Raw genomic sequence first — 17,294 nt, forward strand, 5'->3', positions numbered from 1 at the left:
GCAAACAGATTTCAACAAAACTCGGATGAAACATTTTCTTCTGTCTGGCTCTGGATGAAAATTTCGTTCAGAAATAATAAGATCAGTTCTCTCGTAATTTAAAATCAAGCTTTTGCTTTATTGTTTACTTTCTTACGTACTAATACATTTTCACCGATAATACACAATAATTGCACCATCATGATCGTAATTAAATGATCAATTTAATTACATTCTAATACTTTCGTAAGAACACTTGCTATATTACAATTAAAAGATTACAATTAGAAATACTTAATTTAGAAATTGTATGTTTCTAAAAATATATGATAAAAAGATTCTAGTAGATTAAAATATCTCATATTAGATGAAAGATGTAAAATATCTTTTGTCTTTTTTACAGTAAGTTGCAATGAGTCTTCAAGCATTAGCATAAAGTATGCAAAAATATTGTAAGATTTTTTACTATGTTTCTCTTTTTTTTTTTCTTTTAATAATAATTATACTCTGCCTTGTCTTTCTGCAGACTCATCAGTTAAAGTATATGCTGGCCGATATAACGATGAATTATTAGGATCTTTCAATCGTGGATTTGGTACTGTTGTTGACTTCGTCCCTAAACTCGTATATCCTTCATCATATAACGGACAATACGGTACATTATGTTTTAACAAAAATTTCCATACTTGGTCGTACGACCAATTTAAGATAGGATTCACACGAATTAAATTCGGCCAACTTGGATCAGTTGGTGTGAAAGCTTCTAGATATTCCGCACCAGGATCACCTTTTCTCATTCCCATGAGACTTGCTTTTAAATTCGCTTTCTCATTCAATAATGAACATAACGCCTGCCGCATAGGACATTTCTTTTTTATTAGCTTTAAACCATAGTACTGAGCCGCCCTTTCTACAAACGAATCCACCTTAAAATATTTAAAAACCGTTTAAAATTATTATCAATTAAAATATGTTCTACAAATTTATGATACTACAATGATATAAAACAATTTATTGTTTAAGAACAAAAAATTTGCTTCCAACGTATAATTTAATAAAATATATAAAAAGAGAAATGTAATATACTTATATATAAAGAATGATTTGTTACATAAATCCGCCGTTGATGCTACATTAAACAATTGGAAAAAAAGAAAATAAATTAAAAATTTGCTTCTACTAGAATTTAAATTTGAATCTCATGTATTGTAGAATAATATGATCTTACACTTAATACATATAAGAGTCAAGAATATATTTAATAATTTTTAATTTAAACGTACTTCTGGAAATGGTTCCGCCGTCACATATAAACATAATAATGAGGAAATATTTTGTAACTTCGCGATGCAGGCAGTTAGATGTAAAACCACTGTGCAATCCTTCCCTCCATTAAAACTTATAAAAATCTCTTCTGGTTTATATCTTTGAGATGCACATTTACGAGATAAAAATATATTAGATTTATCTTACGTATAGTTACTTGTATCACAATTTTAGTTCAGTATACTTACGTTTTATAACATTGTTGCAAAACATCCATGGTATATTTTATATGCACTTCATTTTCAGTATCTTCAAGAACAGGTTTCACGTGATAATAGCTAAATCCATTTTTTAGATTCCGAATTTTTTGAATTGGCAATGAATATAGAAGTTTGCCTTTTGCTTCCAGAACATCTTCTTTCTTCCCTTCCAACGTAACTCTCGTAAAGCATTCGGGTGTTATTTGTGGATAACTACCAATATTAACTCTGTCTTTCCAATATTCTGCATGTTCATTCAAAATTCTAACTAATGATAATTCATTTAAATTAACATCTATTTCTTCGAAATGCAAAGGTGTATTTCCTTTTAATTGAGGTATGATCATATCAACAGCAAGTTCAAAATATTTTGGAGAGCCTGGTAATATGTACACGTTCTTTGCTTTTACAATAGCAAATTTTTCTAGAAATTATTTCATATAGTTAATTTTATTGCTCAAACTTTGTCCATAAATAAATTAATTATTAATATATGACTAATATAATTTTTTGATATTTGCAGTAATTTCGAAAGCTTGTTTTTGGTTAATTTTCCATTCATTAGTCTTTTGATTATGACAATATAGGAATTTTTCTGTATTAAACAAGATTTACTTACTTGGTGAATAAACAGGAATAAGCTCACAGGGTTTTGGTACAATACTAAGACGCAAAGCTTCTTTATTGTTGGGAAAAAGATTTACACAAATATCAACTAATTCTTCGTGTTGTTCAAGCTGTAAACCTAGACCTTTGGCAACAGCTTCGTATGTTACATCGTCGTGTGTAGGCCCAACACCACCAGATGTAAATACAACAGAATATTCTTTAGATGCCTCAAGTACGGTCTTTGCGATTTCATCTACCTAACACAAAAGGCTACATTACACGTAGTGAGATGAATTTAGATTTCAATAAGAATATAAACACGTATGTTGCCTAATATTTTATTACAATTAGAAATAAAGTAAACGAAATATATATATATAATTCCTTGACATTTTTAAAGCAATGATTAGATATAATGAATAACTAACTATAACTAAAATACTAATAAAATAATACACACAATATCAGGAATCACTGTTATTTTTCGAAGTTTAATGCCAGAAGCTCGCAATCTCTTTGCCAGATATGATGTATTTGTATCTATAACTTGGCCACGTAAAATTTCATCTCCTATTATAATCAAACCAGCAGTACAGACAGTCTCCATCATGAATAGTTTCCTGTGCACACCAAATAGATTCATATAAATAACTGTCAAGAGTATCTGCTAGATTTCAAAAATTCTTCATTTAATATAGTGCTATAATAAGCTATATTATCATTAAACAAATAAAGTTTTAGTACACTGTAATTCTCCTATACACATTTATAGGAAGATAAATAAGATAAAAATTAGGTGATAAGAAATAAGTTATTAGCCCATTAGATTTGTACTTTTAAATATCTTTATTTAATATAAAATTACTTAATGAAAGCTTACATAATGTATGTAACAATATTTTCACAATGTACAAAATGAATGAATATTATTAAAGATTTTGATTAACAAAATACAATATATTATGTACATTTTGAATACTAAATTAAGTACATTCATCAAATTTGCATTTTCTCTACCAAAGAAGTTGTTGCATCATTTTGTACTGGTGCTGTAGTCTGTGCTTTCTTCTTCTTTCCTTGTTTTGTATTAACTACTTTCATTTTTGATTTGGACTGATGTATTTCCTTTTGCAATTCTTGAAGCTGTTGATTAATTTGCAATGTTTTATTTCCTTTAGCTGTTTTATTTTCTTTCAAATGCAGCTATTAAAATAAAGAAAACTTATATAAGAAATTGCATATTTTATATATTTGTTTATATTTTTATATTTTTATATCATATACATATACATATATATAAATCATGGAAATCTAAATAATAAAATATATCTGTCTATGATGCAAATACATATACACATACATATACATATATGTATCTGCATTCATTATTTATGTTTAAATATACTCTAAGAATTCACTTACTTTTTTTAAATTGGTTAACACTTTTTGTGCTTTTGCTTTCAGCTTAACACTACGAACTGTTGCTACTTTAAACACATTTTTGCTCGTTTGTTTCTTTTGGAGTCCTTTGTTCTTCCCCATTATTCTCTGTAATATTATCACTTAGTGCATCAACAGTATTTTCTGTTTTTAATCTCTTCATTGCTGGCTCCTCGTCTTTTAATATATTTTCAGTTAATAAAAATGATACACGTATCATATCTTTGTTCAAAGAAACATTTCTGACAAAATGTAATTCAATTAAAGAATCAGAACTTAATTTGCAACCTAGTTTCTGTTCTATCAGTAATTGTCCCAGCTTGCAAGCATCTTCTCCTTTATTTGTTTTTACAAAACAATATAAGTGAATAGTTGGCGGTTGACAACACATTTGTTTGATCTCATTTTTATCAAAAAAATCAAAAAATACATCTAGGAATTCAACAGCAAGCGCTGGTAAATTCATTACTATATGTTCCATGCCAGCTTTGTTAGCAGCTCGCCTATTTAAAATATCAGCTTTAAAAATGGTTTTCAAAAAGTCTCTGCCATCCATATTAAAACATCGAATATTCTTTTGAACTTTATTAATGACGACATTTTTTTGTAGCCATTTATAAGACTCTGGATTTAGGTCATTTGCAAATACTTTAATTCCTTTACGAGCAGCAGGAATGGCAAATGGTCCAATTCCAGCAAATACATCATATAAAACATCATTAGATTTCATATACATTACAACAGTTTCATGTTCTGTACTTAATCTGGGATTCCAATAAACTTTAGAGAAATCCAACTCATATGTATAACCATTCTCCTTTACAGTAGTGATAGTATTTTCATCACCTGCAAGGATTTCCATAGTAAAGTTTCTGAATGTTGTATCGATCATATTTATTTTGTTCAAAACTGTTCGAATATTTGGAATTGTATCAAGATAAACTTGGCCAATAATAGTTTTATATGGTAAGTGCATATCACGCAGATTTAAATGCAGGATATGGCCAATTATGCTATATGAAGTTGGGACATCAATTTCTTTAGGTAAAATGGCTCTTAATATCTCGTAAGATGCCCAGTTATCATATTTCAAAATTAGTTTTGTTGTTCCAAAATCCTCGTACATTTCCAGTAATTGTTCTTTTTCATTTTCTGTAAAATCCTCAAATGTTTTTATTAACATTGGATTCAAATATATAACAGTTTCATCATTTTCTCTCTGAACTGATTTGAAATTTCTTTTCTTAAAAAGATATTTCTTTATAACAGGTATTGTTTTTGACAGCGTTGTACCACAAATTTTTAAAAATGGTAATTCCACTGTGACTGTGAATGCAGTACGATCTAAACATGTCATTCCTCGTATTGATTCCGGAGGAACCAGCAAAGAAGTCATTTTTTTATAGAAACAATATTGAGTATGAATGTATTGCTTGACTAATGTACGCAAATACCAATGTGTAATCATTTGATAATACGATACCCTATAAAAAATTTCTAATTACCATGTTTATTCCAATATTCATTGTTTTTTATGGGTATTTCATACGTTCACTTTATTACTTTATCCATTCACTTTATTAAAAACATGGATATTTAAAACAAATGTGAATGAAATATAAAGCATTATAGTGTTGAAATTATAATGTAAATACCATCAATATCAGCATTAAATATTACACTAGTTATTGATGACAATTATTCGAGTATAAATATTGTTATAATTGTAACATAATTATTGTTATAATTATTTATAACAGCATATGTTTATGATTGTTATTATTTATACTACATGTAGCACAATGAACATATAAACACTTAAATTTTTTGAATGAAGCATAAATACAATACAATAGGAATAATACTTTATAGGAATAATTTTCTTATAACATATGTATATATATATATAAAATTCCAATAAACTAAAATATTATAAATTATTACGAAAATTAATGCAACTGAGCATAAAGACAGCATGAATGAAAAAAGTATTTGACTAGATTGTTGTAAAATTTGTAAAATTTTTATTATTATTAAATTACGTTTATCTTCATAAGCTCATATTACTTTAAAATGAGGACATATTTATAATAAATAATTGTCTTTAAAGAATAAGTTTGTTTCCATAGCAAACGTATTTCGTAACAACCTATAAAAATGTAGGAAAACAAATTTATTCTTTCAAGTAAATACTAATTACATAATTTAAAAAAAAGAATTGTCATTTACCTTTGCGTTTTTTCCTAGGATTACTGTGCTTCGAACAAACAAATATTTCGATCATTAAACGAGGTTCAATTACACGTTTTATTCACGTACTATGTGAATCAAGTAACACGCAAAAATGTACATGTGACTTACAAAAATAGAATGTATATTTAGACAAAGAGTATCCATAAATTTTACTGTAATTTATAAACTTCAATTCTGATAAAAAAAGTAACAAATTTAATAAGCAAAGAATAAATAAAACATAAGTTGATTATTTTTCAAATATTTCGTGGAAAATTCAAAAATATTTCTTGGCAATTTCAGAATTAATTATAGTTCTACAAATTTTGAGATGGAAAATTAATTTAAATTATCCAGTTTACGTGAATACATGCTATTAATTGTACTAACTGGTATATATTGCTCATCTTCTTAATTACAATTTGTCAAATACAAATAATATGCAAATTCTATACATAACAAGTTAAATCAATTTACATAATAAATAATTAATCTATGAAATTGTATAAGATTTTATGTAAGCTTAAATTTATATTTGAACTTTTAAGATTATTAGAATTAGTACATACATAATTTTATAACATTGAACGTATCATAGAGTATTCATTTTAGGTAATATGAAAAAATAAAATTGCAAACAATGAAAGAAAACAAGCTGAATTTGACCACAAGCTTAAATTTACATTTCATTATACAGGAAAAAATTAATCAGCTGTTTTTTTTATCAAGTTCAGAAATAAACATATATAACTATTTTATAGACATGAAATTGTACGTATATACAATTGTTTAAAAGTTGCGTTTGTTAATATACATTTTAAAATTTTCGAACTTATGAGCATCCCGTACATTTGCAATGTATACTTCATATAATGTACAGCTTTTATAAACTTTCGTATTCTGCTTCTGAATTTTTCAAAAAATAACATTAATGCTTTAAATTTTTAAAAATCGTTATTTTATTACAAACTGCATATATCATATTCACAATTTAATTGCTCACAAAGTATCGCATTGTGTGAAATATAAAATAAGCAATAACATATAATAAATTATTAAAAATAAAAAATTGTTATTTACAATATAATTTATTACTCTATATTGCTTAATTAGACAAATATAAATAGTTTAATTAATGTATAAATAAATATTGTTACGATCTACTTTTTGATAAATATTATTCATAAGTTAGACGCCTCTACAGAAGTATATAAATAATATTATAACTTTTCCAAAATTGTACATATTGTACATACACATGCACATATTTACACTGTTTTTGTACTAAACGATGTTCATAGTTCAATTATTTGTGTCAAATTGTTTTGAGCTGCCTTGTAAATAATTACTATACATTTATAAAATATTAAATATGATTTTGTTCGTTACTATACTGTTTTTCGTCAATGCAATAACAAAATTTTCACTTAATTTCGGAATTTTCGAATGTCCATTTCTATATCGATATAGCTGTAGCTCTAACAGCTGCACTTAACAAAGGATTTGGATCTGGTTCTTCTGTCAGGATATTAACTTTTACCCATTCTCGTCGTTTGTTACTCTGTCGCAACGCGTCAATAACTGCTTGTACATATAAACCATCCTCGAATGACGATGCAGAGAATACCGGTTCCTTTATCCAACCTTTCTTATCTTCAACAGATTGAAAAGCTTCTCTTAGTGCAGCAATCATTTTCCTTAATCCTTTGATATATGGTCTTGGTATAGAGTCAGCGATCGGGAATGTTATATCTTGCAAATCGTCTGTATCGTGATACAACATCTCTTCTTGCCCATTACGACAACCGTGTAAATCTCCACCACGTGCCAGAAGATGATTACCACCTCCACATATCAATACTTCCTGAGATAGTTGTCCCTGTAAGTGGTTACTCAATGTTGCTGTCACTAACGTGCCGCCGCTTAACTCCATTTGAAAACTGCAAAAATCTGGTGATGTGACATGCCTAATTCCGTTTATATGTTTCGTAGTTTGCATGAAAGTTCGCACCACGGCATGTACTCTCGAGGCACGTTGGCCAATTAAGTGAAAGATCAAATCGATCACATGACTTCCAACTAGTGCCAAAATTCCTCCTCCCATCGTGTCATCACACAACCAATCATATCCTACAATGAAAGACAAGATTATACAATTGAATGTTCAACATTTAACAATTTCATACGCAAGATAATATTCTAACCATTATGCAGTAAACTGCCCATGTGTACTCTAACTTCTATTACATTTACGGGACCGTTCAAGTACCCTTCCTCCAAGGCTTTCTTCATATGAACGAATGCTGGCAAAAATCTCAAACTATGATTAACAATGCTGATCAAGGAAGGATAATACTGAGAAGCACGTACCATCTTTAGGGCTTCACTTTGACTTAGACCAGCCGGTTTGTCGCACACAACGTGTTTTCCTATTCCTAATGCTTTCACTGCAATCTGCGCGTGCAAACTCGGAGAGCACATGATGAATATCAAATCAACATCCTTTCTAAGGAGTACGTCGTCGATTCGACTGGTATGAAACGGTATCTCAAGATCAGTTGCAACCTCTGACACTTCTGCCAGTGTGCGTCCCCATATAGCTTCAATTCTGAAGCCTTTCTCTCTTAAGAAGGGAATGATTATTCTAACAATGCTCCCTGTACCGAACACTCCAATTCCAGGCAATGTCATTGTTGATGATCTTTATGACTTAAATTATATGACACCAATGACAATACTCAATCGTCCTGATTGATATCTTAATTAACTTTAACGACGGTGTTCCTTCTTGATGATATTTCTTTTTATTTCTCGATTCAACAAAAATTTATACAACAAAATTTCACATTGTAACAAAATGCAAACACATCACGTTGTACATTTCATGCTTTGAGGTTGGTATTTCGCGTAATAGTGTGGTACCATTTAACCTATCGTTAGAGACATTTTTTTCTTAACGAAAAATACACAAGTTGTATTTGCGCGAATGACGAATGTGATCACTCTGTAATTAATTATTAAAGCATTCAAAAGTAGTCGCTCGTACAATGGCAGACAAACACGCTTTGAACATTGTTGCATTTCATTAGGTAGCGATACCTAAATTATTGTTGAGGCTAACAATCGTTACGATTTGCTTAATTTGTAATTTAGACTTTTAATCGATGAACTTTCATTTACGAAATAGTGTGTTTATCTTTGGCGCGACGCAGCTTGATCGAACATAGCTCTTCGGACGGATATTCCGAGCGAAGTGTCAGGTTTTATTTACTTTTTTTATTATTGATTTGCCGAGGAGACCCGAAGACAGAGCCGAGCGCCGACGATGATCGTGCCCTGCGCTAACCTGTCAGTTTGATTTGCGCAAATGTGATAGGCGTTTGCTTGTCACATCCGCTCCTAACAATTAAATATTTAAACATGTAAATATGCAATTACATTGCACGAATCAGTGGTTACAGAGCTGTTTTTTATTTTGACTTTTTTGCACCCACACAAAAATAACGAATCCTTAAGTGTGTGGAAAAAAGAAAGATGTCGGAAATTCGCAAAAGAAGAATCGGCGATACGGTCGAAACGCGGGATGTTAGCGATGATCAGGTAAATATATACATACAATGTGTATATATATATTTGTATACATAATATACATATATGAAAGTTTAGTTTTTAAAGTTTTTTATTTTAATAGGCAATATTTTTTCAATGTTCAATCGATTAATATCGTCGATTGTTAAGCTTCATTGATAGCGAATTGACCTTTCCTTTTCATAGTATATATAGATTAAACAAAATTGAATGATGACTATGACAGCTACTATGTATTGGTACATTTCAGCGTGCATCCTATATAACCATTTATTGAACTTCTTTTTTCTTTTTATATTGCATCATGTTTAGATTAATCTATTAATAAATAAGAGTTAGAAGCTCTTTCTATGCTAATGATAGTAGCACATTCCAATGAAAGAAAGAATACATAAAAAGTACATGAAACATATGTACACAAGTCTCATATTTAATGAAAATAAATCATGACATTTTAATTTCTTTAATTTATGATCTGCAAATCAGGAAATAGTAAAAATAATTCCATGTATCATAAGTATGTGAGAACATTCATTTTATATAGAATTTCTTGTTGTGTAACTATTAATCTTTTATAAGTGATATTGGATTAATACATAGTTCTTCATATACATTGTATATGAATCACATAACACATTTTATTAAATTAAATGTTCTTTTTTTATATGGTTGTTTTTATTATCTAATGGTAGAAACTATGGCTTTTTGAGAAACAATTTTTAATATGCTTTCTATTAATTGAAAGATTATTTAGAAATTTGGAATGGCTGATTATTTAAGAATGATTTAAGTATAGTTATGAAAGTAATTTTAAAATTATAGCATTCTTAATTTTAATGAAGAATGATATTGTAGATGTTTTCCAATGTTTCCTATTATAATATTATATTTCTCAATAATTATTAACAAATGATTTGAATTATGTGTCTTACAGAAAGAAGATGTGGAATCTGAAGATGATGCAAAGGAAGTTGAGGAATTGGCTAAAGCTATACCACAAGGAACAGATCATACTCCTCATATTTTGGATTCAGCACTTTCTGGCTTATCCGATCGGTAAAATTTTTTTGATATAATAATTTATCCAATATATGTCTTAAATAGTAACATACAAGTTTGAAATATTAATATACAATATTAACACATAACATCCGAATTTTAAAAGCGAGGTTTTTTTGTAGCTGGAAAAATTGGGTGATCAGAAGTATTTTTACCTTGTTTATGATTGCTGGATTTTGTGGTATTATTTATATTGGACCGTTAGCATTGATGGCTACAGTAAGTTTAAGATACTAGTTCCATAAATATATATTTCTTTTCTAGAAAGACTAATTTTCTTGTGTTTATTTTATGAGGTATCTCTTTTCCATTGTTTTTCAGACATTAATTGTACAAGTAAAATGTTTCCAAGAAATCATTAACATTGGGTATGCAGTTTACAGAATTCATGGTTTACCATGGTTCAGATCTTTATCATGGTATTTTTTAATTACTTCTAATTATTTCTTTTATGGAGAAAATTTAATGGACTATTTTGCTGTAGTAATTAACCGTACAGTAAGTATAACATATCTTTATCAATGTATAGTTAAATTTAATTTGAATTTTTATGGATACATCTAGCGTTGACATAAAATCAATAAATAAAGCTTCCTGAAGCATTATCTTTATATACTTTATATATGGTTTCCAGTTCTCTTTTGTAAGGTTTCCCATATAAATTTAAATTTTAAATTAATTATGTATTATACTAATGTCATTTTATGTACATTATAAACGAATAATTTAATAGTAATAATTTAAAATTAATATATCTATATTTAAATTAAAAATTAACAATATTTTTGTTATTTACAGGAATACTTACGCGTACTTGTTACCTATCATCGTTTCATTTCATTTTGTCTATATATCGTTGGTTTTGTATGGTTTGTATTGTCACTTGTAAAAAAGTATTATATGAAACAATTTTCTTTATTCGCTTGGACTCATGTTGCTCTACTTATTGTTGTTACACAAAGTTATCTTATAATTAAAAATATTTTTGAAGGCTTGATATGGTAAGTCAGCATAAGATAATATCTTCTTTATGTCTAGTAATTATTTTATATATATTAATATATAATAATTTGGCACAGGTTCATTGTTCCAGTCAGTATGATAGTAATAAATGATGTAATGGCATACATGTTTGGTTTCTTCTTTGGTAAGACACCTTTGATTAAATTATCACCAAAAAAGACTTGGGAAGGCTTTATAGGTGGTGGTATTTCAACAGTCTTGCTTAGTTTACTGGTAAATTTATATTTGAAATTTTAAATTGAATATTATGTATTATTAAATATTTTAAACATATAAATTTTATAAAATATATTTCAGATATCTTACTTCATGTGTCAGTATCGTTACTTTGTTTGTCCCATAGAATATAGTGAAATTTTAGGACAAATGACTATGGATTGTGAACCATCTCCTTTGTTCCAACTTCAAGAATATACTTTACCTAATAGTTTGCAAATTGTATGGAAGATGGTAATATATTCCTAGAGTAAAATAACAATTTTTGTATATGAAATTAATAATATAATTCTTTTTATAGTTTAGTGGGAAGTCCACCATAACTCTCTATCCATTTTTACTTCATTCATTATCAATGTCAGTATTTAGTTCCGTAATTGGACCATTTGGAGGTTTCTTTGCTAGTGGTTTTAAAAGAGCATTCAAAATTAAGGTAATTTACTAAGTTACTTTTATTTATTTATTTTTTGTAACAACAAATATAATAACTTCATTTCATATGTCACCACAGGACTTTGGAGATGTTATTCCTGGTCATGGAGGAATAATGGATAGATTTGACTGTCAGTATTTAATGGCAACATTTGTAAATGTTTATATATCTTCATTTATTCAAACTTCTTCACCTCAAAAACTTCTGCAGCAGGTAAATATTAAATTTTCGATCACTTTTATTATTTTATTATTTTGAATATAAGATTCCAATTATTAAGAAAATTATATTATTATACAGGTTTAATTAATATTATTATATAGGTTTATTTAATAGTATTTTTTTTTTAATATTTCAATTGAATATAAGCGTAATTAAAAATTAAATCGTAAAATTATATATACAAAATAAAAATTTCTCATTAACACAAATATATATTATTTTTATAAATAAAAATATAATTTAATTTATTTATTATATTAACAATATATATGTATAGTATAACATTATATATAATATGTAGTTTGTTCTAAATATTTGTTGTACATTTGAAATTATTTTATGTGCAGGTTTATAGCTTAAAACCAGAACAGCAGTTACAATTGTTTCAAACTTTAAAAGATTCCTTACAAAACAGAGGTTTATTGAATGTCTATTGATGTTCTAGTATTAATGGTAATTATTAATAATCAATAGAATTATTTAAACTTGCAAAAAATGTTAGAAATAACATTTATTTGGCTATTGTGTAATGTATGTTTGTGCAAATGGCATTAACAATATTAATCATAATGCATATGTCATATAAACAGCATTAACAATATTAGTCACAAGATATCCTAAATTAGATTATATATTGAAAGAATTTATTTTATAATTAGAGATTAAGAAACATGCAATATTTGTAGTTCTTTTGCATTCCGCATAAATAGTCCATTTTCTACCAAAAATTTATTCTACTGTGATGATAATAAAAATTTGACTACTTATTTCTTTTATAATAATTAAACCAAAGAATATTGTGTGTTATAAAACACAAGCTTCCATTTTCTTATAAATATTTAAAACGACCATTAAATATTTTTTAAATGTTTTCTTTCATAAATTATATCGTAATAATTAATTTATTACTAAACAAATTTTATGTAAACATTTACTCAAGATTACATACACATACTTAAATCAATCAGATCTCGATATACTTATATATTTTTAAATCCTTATTGTGCATTTAACAATTGTAGTATTAAAGTATCTGAGTATCTTTCATAAAGTTTATTTTATGCATATATTTTAAGATAATAAATATCATTTGTAAATTTTATTTAGAACGTCAATAACTTTAATTAAGCAGACAACATTAATTGTCTTATAAAATATTTCGTTAATTAGTTACCAGTTATATAATATGTATTTATCTGTTTATAATTGAAAGCAGTTAACTAATGTTAACTATTTTTAATGATAAATCATATTTTTATTAGAATCAGTGCCATGTTGTCATATAAGTATTCAGATGAAAATGTCTTATAGCTGATACAAAACATTGATTAAATACAAAACATTTTCAAAGAATATAATTTAAATAAAATAAAATACGTTATTAATATTTTATTATCAAATTTTTGTAACTATTTTTATATACAATACTTACTTAATATCATGGCACTGAATATTATTTTACTTTAATTATACATAGAATTTTATAAAAGAAAAGATAAACAGAGTTCATTTCTGCTTATCTTTAATTTTATTATAAACAAAAATTAAGTGGAAATGTAACTGTAAATGTTCTTCACAATTTAGTACCTTTTTACTATATCTTTTAAATATTAATTTTATATTAATAAGGTTAGTGTATAAGTAGAAACATAACATTTGCAAAAATTAAAAATTTTAATTGAATGAGAAACTGAGTATTACAAAATGTTATATTTCAAATTATTTTATATTATAGCTTTAAATTGTGCCAATAGTTTATGAAAATAAATAAATCGTACATTTGTGTAAATATGTGAAAAATATTAATATACACAACTAAATATTATTGTGTGATTACATTACATTTCCAATTGAAAGTTCACATATGTTTTACATTATACTTTATAGTTCATATATACTTTTTAGCAAATTATACAATTTAATTAAACATTAATTAAATATTTATACATTTCTTTATCAATAGATGTTTATACGTTTCAATATTGGAAATAGAATGTTAAAAACTTATATGTGTATAAAAATTAAGAACAAACAGTAATAGATAAATGAATAAATACAAGTATATTTATTTAATAGAGAGCATAATAAAATAAATAAATATATATATACATATATACATATGAAAAAAAATTGTGACATGACAGATGTGTTATAGATTCTTAACTAAAAGTGACTTAAGTTTAAATGAATAATATATTTATGTAGTAGTATAAAAAAATAAACTTCTTGGAAATGTTATTTTGTATCTCGTGTTTTTAATCTTTTACTTTACTAACTCTAGTATTTACATTGATTTATCAAAAGCATTTACAATACAATAATTAAACTTAACATATAAATGTTTTAATATATATACATATTTTTTCTGTAAAGGAGGGGATAAAAGAGTACAAAAATTATTTCATTTTTATTTTAATTTATTATTAATATAAATATATAAACATTATTTAGTATAAATGTATTTAATATTTTAAATAATAATAATATTAAATTAATGTCTCTTCCAAGTTAGTCTGTAAGTAGATTCAAACTTCTCACGATCGTAAACTAGAATTTTTTCTTTATCACTGGAATCTGCCACAAAGTAAGTAGATAATAGCAAAAATGACGAAATATACGCTTCTTGAGTCTCACTCAAGACTATTTTATCCAAGGCAGTTTTAATTAAAATATTATCTACATGAACATACAAATTATTATCAGGAAATCTATGTGTTCTCGAAAATATTGGTATTGTTGTCTTAAGAAATCTAATCTCATGTATTATTTCCTCTTTTGTGAGATGATCAAACTTAGAATAGGCGTTGTTTTTGATAAAATTCCACATCTGTGCAAACGTACACCATGTTTGTTGTTGTAGAATCTTCACATGCATTGGGTACGGGTCATACGAATATTGCATAGCCATCTCTAAAATTTTTCTTTATTAATTTGTCTTGCGTTTAAAATTGTATTGTTGTTTATTCAAATTAACCGCTGAATAAAATATTTGAATAAAAAGAAATAACTATTGGCTATTTCTTACCTTATTTCGACGTTTACTTTCAGTTGTATTATATTTTTGATAATAATATTCAACAAATATTATTGCCTGATAATACGATGTCAGCTATTCTGTTTATAATTTCGAAATCACAGCAGCTGCTCTAGCGTATATTATTTTATATAGTATAAGCTCATCTTGTCTGTGATATAATACATCATTGTATACAATATTCAACAGATATTACAAACACATCAAAACAACAATATTCAATTGTTCTGTTTATAATTTTCAAATCATAGCAATTTTATATTATTATATATACAGTATTATTATATGTATATAGTATAATACATTAAACTATTTTGGTTAATAATAAATTTTTCGTTAGTTCAGTAAATAATTTTTTTTATTTACGTATTTAATGTCACATTTAAAGTGATTATTTGGGAAATACGTTGGGAACTGTTATGAAAGAAAAGTTTTTGTTAGTAAATGATTTTTTTTTTATTTATCTGTTTAATGTCACATTTAATGTGATTATTTGGGAAATACGTTGGGAACTGTTATGAAAGAAATTAAAGATGATTTTTATTACGCCACAAAAATTAAAATTAAAGAAGAACAAACGTAAATTTCATTCTTTGGATAAAGAATACAAGTCAGAGTTATTATTGCTTTACAAACAAGCATTATAACATAATGATAGATTTTAGATGCAAAAATTGTATATATATCTCTTTTCATTTATAGAAAAATTAGAAACAGAATATATGTATATTTTAAACATGATATTTATTATTATATACAATAGTTAAATAATAAAATAGTTCAAATATCTCATTAGTTTATTCAGATAAACTATCTCGAAGTAACATAGCTAATTTTCAAATACATTAAATTCGATACATACATATCTGATTGATTTAAATTCGATATACACATAACTGCATGATTATACAGGACACCCATGAGTCGTATGAATCTATCGATTTATCTTATATTCAATAATTGTTAGATGATTGACCCCATTCTATGCAGATCGTCGGAGAGACAGATCTATGACAGGGATCTATAAAGGCTATTTTTGAGAGTCCATCGGTCGTACGTTATTTTCTGAAGTTCAGCTTATTTTCCATTATCCTGTTGTAAATTTTACCATTTCTCAAATACGGTACAACATCGACGGACCCTTAACATTTCTTAATCTCACCAAGGAAAGTCTAAACGATAAACAGAACTTACTCATTCCTGTGTGAGTTCCTCTTCCTTCTTTAAGAAGAGATGCGTGATTGAAGGGAGAACAGAAGAGAGTATTTTTTAGAAAATGTAAAACACACTTGGGAATCTGTTGACCAGATTATAAGTGACCATACAAAATTATAAAATTTTATATATATTATATTTTATAAATTATATTTTTAATAAAGTGTTGCGGAATCTAATATGATAAACACATAATTTACATATTTTCCCTAAAATGTTTGTACGATAAAATTCGATATCTGTTTTATGTAGAAAAATTTCTACTTTTAATAATTTTTTATTAATGTTTGTACTACGAATTCTTGAAAATAATACTACAATTGCATATTAATATCTATACATTTATTATTTCTTGTGATTATTCATGGATAATAAATATAATAAAATTTACATATACAGAGTGTTCCGAGCTTCCAAACTGCGAGAGTTTAATCTACACATAAAAAAGAAAATAAAGTTTGTTGGGAAATGCTTTATTACAGAATTATACGCAAATATTATATGCATGAAATAGATATAATTTTTCATTAGTGAATAATCTTAGAATTTTGATGCAAGATGCTACTTTGGATGATTAGCTGACACTAATTCAGTAAGAGTATTAAGCATACATCGTGTAGATTACCCTTAGGATAGGTGCTGGAACTGATTTATATTGTTGTCCTTGTCCACCGCGCGAATATGTCTATCCTTGTCGCACGCTAGTGCCCTCAAATGA

General features: G+C 26.7%; 4 protein-coding genes across 10 annotated transcripts; 1 reads left to right on the forward strand and 3 right to left on the reverse strand.

The window, feature by feature from the left end:
• Positions 1-93: 93 nt before the first annotated feature.
• LOC122528429 (FAD synthase-like) lies at positions 94-5,927 on the reverse strand. 5 transcript variants are annotated; one of them, XM_043653518.1, is made up of 7 exons: positions 5,784-5,923; positions 4,838-5,051; positions 2,575-2,734; positions 2,125-2,371; positions 1,494-1,929; positions 1,263-1,404; positions 94-905 (listed from the first exon to the last, which is right to left on the reverse strand). In XM_043653518.1, exons 1-7 carry the CDS (start codon positions 5,836-5,838, stop codon positions 480-482), a joined length of 1,680 nt encoding a protein of 559 aa, XP_043509453.1. In that variant the 5' UTR covers positions 5,839-5,923; the 3' UTR covers positions 94-479. The 5 variants fall into 5 exon arrangements, 3 of the variants coding, with proteins under 3 accessions (XP_043509453.1, XP_043509451.1, XP_043509452.1); XM_043653516.1 differs by lacking the exon at positions 4,838-5,051 and having other exon boundaries at positions 5,784-5,905; XM_043653517.1 differs by lacking the exon at positions 4,838-5,051 and having other exon boundaries at positions 2,575-2,738; positions 5,779-5,845.
• Positions 5,928-6,941: 1,014 nt separating this feature from the next.
• On the reverse strand, positions 6,942-8,696 carry LOC122528406 (glucose-fructose oxidoreductase domain-containing protein 1). The gene is made up of 2 exons (XM_043653472.1): positions 7,991-8,696; positions 6,942-7,916 (listed from the first exon to the last, which is right to left on the reverse strand). Exons 1-2 carry the CDS (start codon positions 8,475-8,477, stop codon positions 7,243-7,245), a joined length of 1,161 nt encoding a protein of 386 aa, XP_043509407.1. The 5' UTR covers positions 8,478-8,696; the 3' UTR covers positions 6,942-7,242.
• Positions 8,697-9,163: 467 nt separating this feature from the next.
• Positions 9,164-16,688, forward strand: LOC122528405 (phosphatidate cytidylyltransferase, photoreceptor-specific). Of its 3 annotated transcripts, XM_043653470.1 has the most exons (11): positions 9,164-9,386; positions 10,309-10,430; positions 10,556-10,652; positions 10,755-10,931; positions 11,232-11,434; positions 11,513-11,669; positions 11,754-11,906; positions 11,974-12,105; positions 12,184-12,318; positions 12,675-12,780; positions 16,352-16,688. In XM_043653470.1, exons 1-10 carry the CDS (start codon positions 9,321-9,323, stop codon positions 12,762-12,764), a joined length of 1,332 nt encoding a protein of 443 aa, XP_043509405.1. In that variant the 5' UTR covers positions 9,164-9,320; the 3' UTR covers positions 12,765-12,780; positions 16,352-16,688. The 3 variants fall into 3 exon arrangements, with proteins under 3 accessions (XP_043509405.1, XP_043509404.1, XP_043509406.1); XM_043653469.1 differs by lacking the exon at positions 16,352-16,688 and having other exon boundaries at positions 12,675-14,565; XM_043653471.1 differs by lacking the exon at positions 16,352-16,688 and having other exon boundaries at positions 11,754-11,894; positions 12,675-14,565.
• LOC122528407 lies at positions 14,785-15,587 on the reverse strand. Its single transcript, XM_043653473.1, has 2 exons — positions 15,353-15,587; positions 14,785-15,237 (listed from the first exon to the last, which is right to left on the reverse strand). Exon 2 carries the CDS (start codon positions 15,233-15,235, stop codon positions 14,819-14,821), a length of 417 nt encoding a protein of 138 aa, XP_043509408.1. The 5' UTR covers positions 15,236-15,237; positions 15,353-15,587; the 3' UTR covers positions 14,785-14,818.
• Positions 16,689-17,294: the final 606 nt, after the last annotated feature.

The sequence above is a fragment of the Frieseomelitta varia genome, unplaced genomic scaffold (assembly GCF_011392965.1).
Source record: "Frieseomelitta varia isolate USP_RPSP 00005682 unplaced genomic scaffold, Fvar_1.2 scaffold_250, whole genome shotgun sequence".
NCBI lineage: Eukaryota > Metazoa > Arthropoda > Insecta > Hymenoptera > Apidae > Frieseomelitta > Frieseomelitta varia.